Here is a 1,008-nt window from a genome sequence, read left to right as displayed (position 1 = left end):
AGGCCTGAGTCCATTCTTGGTTTTCTAGTGCTGGTACTTAAGAGCTTCAATGGCACAATTGAGAAGTGTGCAAAGTTATAACGTGCTCTTAAAAGTCATCTATATTGAACAAAACTTCAAAAGTCAGTGATCAAAAACAAGTGCTCAGTGGTTCATGGTCACTTTAAAAAAAAGTTCGTAAGGTTGCAAAATGTGCATTAACATGTTCAGTAGCAAAAATGATGCAAATCAATTGCTTATCTTAAAAGTTCCAAAATACGTCCCGTCAGCTGCTGGGTCCAGTAGCCATGCATTGGATACATTGACAAAAATACCATCGTTATTATTCAGTTGGATGCCTCTGCCCTGCTCCACGCAGTACATGTTGTACTTCGCGATGTTCCACTGCAGAGTGCCGCCGCTTTTTGTAAGGAGAATAGGTGTAATTACAGACTGTGTGTGCTTCTCGTGATAAATGTATTGAAGCAACTGTACATTGCTGACGTCCTCTTTGCTCGAGTCGTGTTCCTCAGCGTATCGAAAGCAGGTCTTGGCATATACATAGTAATAGCCAGCTTCATCCACTTGAATTCGTCCGTCATGGTATCTCATCTTAACATTCAGCCCTTGAAAATCATCCCAGGTGATCATGGTTAAGGCATTTCGATTTTCTGCAAAAGCAAAAGTAACACAATGAGAATAAACATGTTTGATATAAATATGGATAGATATTACTTGAAGATCACTTTAGGTTTTTTATTTTTTTAAGAAATTTAAAAACATTTCTGACAATCATGCCACGTGATTCTGAATTAAACAGCATATGCTTACTGGCTGAAAAATTAGTGGGCGTCTTGATAGGAAGGTGAGCTGATGGCATGCGTGTGTCCTTTTTTAGTCGACATTTTTCCTTCCTCTCCTTAAAACTTTTGAGTGGATCAGCTATCAAGGTTTCACTGTGCATTTCCTGAGAAAGAACAACCAAACACATTACTGAATGATCTTCACAGTGCAGATTTTTATGATCAT

At 38.6% G+C, this 1,008-nt stretch overlaps 1 protein-coding gene across 1 annotated transcript; it reads right to left on the bottom strand.

Annotated features, from left to right (window-relative positions):
* Positions 1-8: 8 nt before the first annotated feature.
* LOC107580040 (tumor necrosis factor ligand superfamily member 10-like) lies at positions 9-946 on the bottom strand (the record flags this gene model as incomplete). The annotated part of the gene is made up of 2 exons (XM_016265792.1): positions 9-650; positions 811-946. Coding segments are annotated over 2 exons (558 nt in total), but the record flags the coding sequence as incomplete, so codon positions are not given.
* Positions 947-1,008: the final 62 nt, after the last annotated feature.

Source organism: Sinocyclocheilus grahami, unplaced genomic scaffold (assembly GCF_001515645.1).
Source record: "Sinocyclocheilus grahami isolate Dianchi unplaced genomic scaffold, SAMN03320097.WGS_v1.1 scaffold23536.1, whole genome shotgun sequence".
NCBI classification, from domain to species: Eukaryota; Metazoa; Chordata; class Actinopteri; order Cypriniformes; family Cyprinidae; genus Sinocyclocheilus; species Sinocyclocheilus grahami.
Note: the sequence above shows the minus strand (reverse complement) of the source record. Positions and strands in the feature narration are given on the sequence as shown.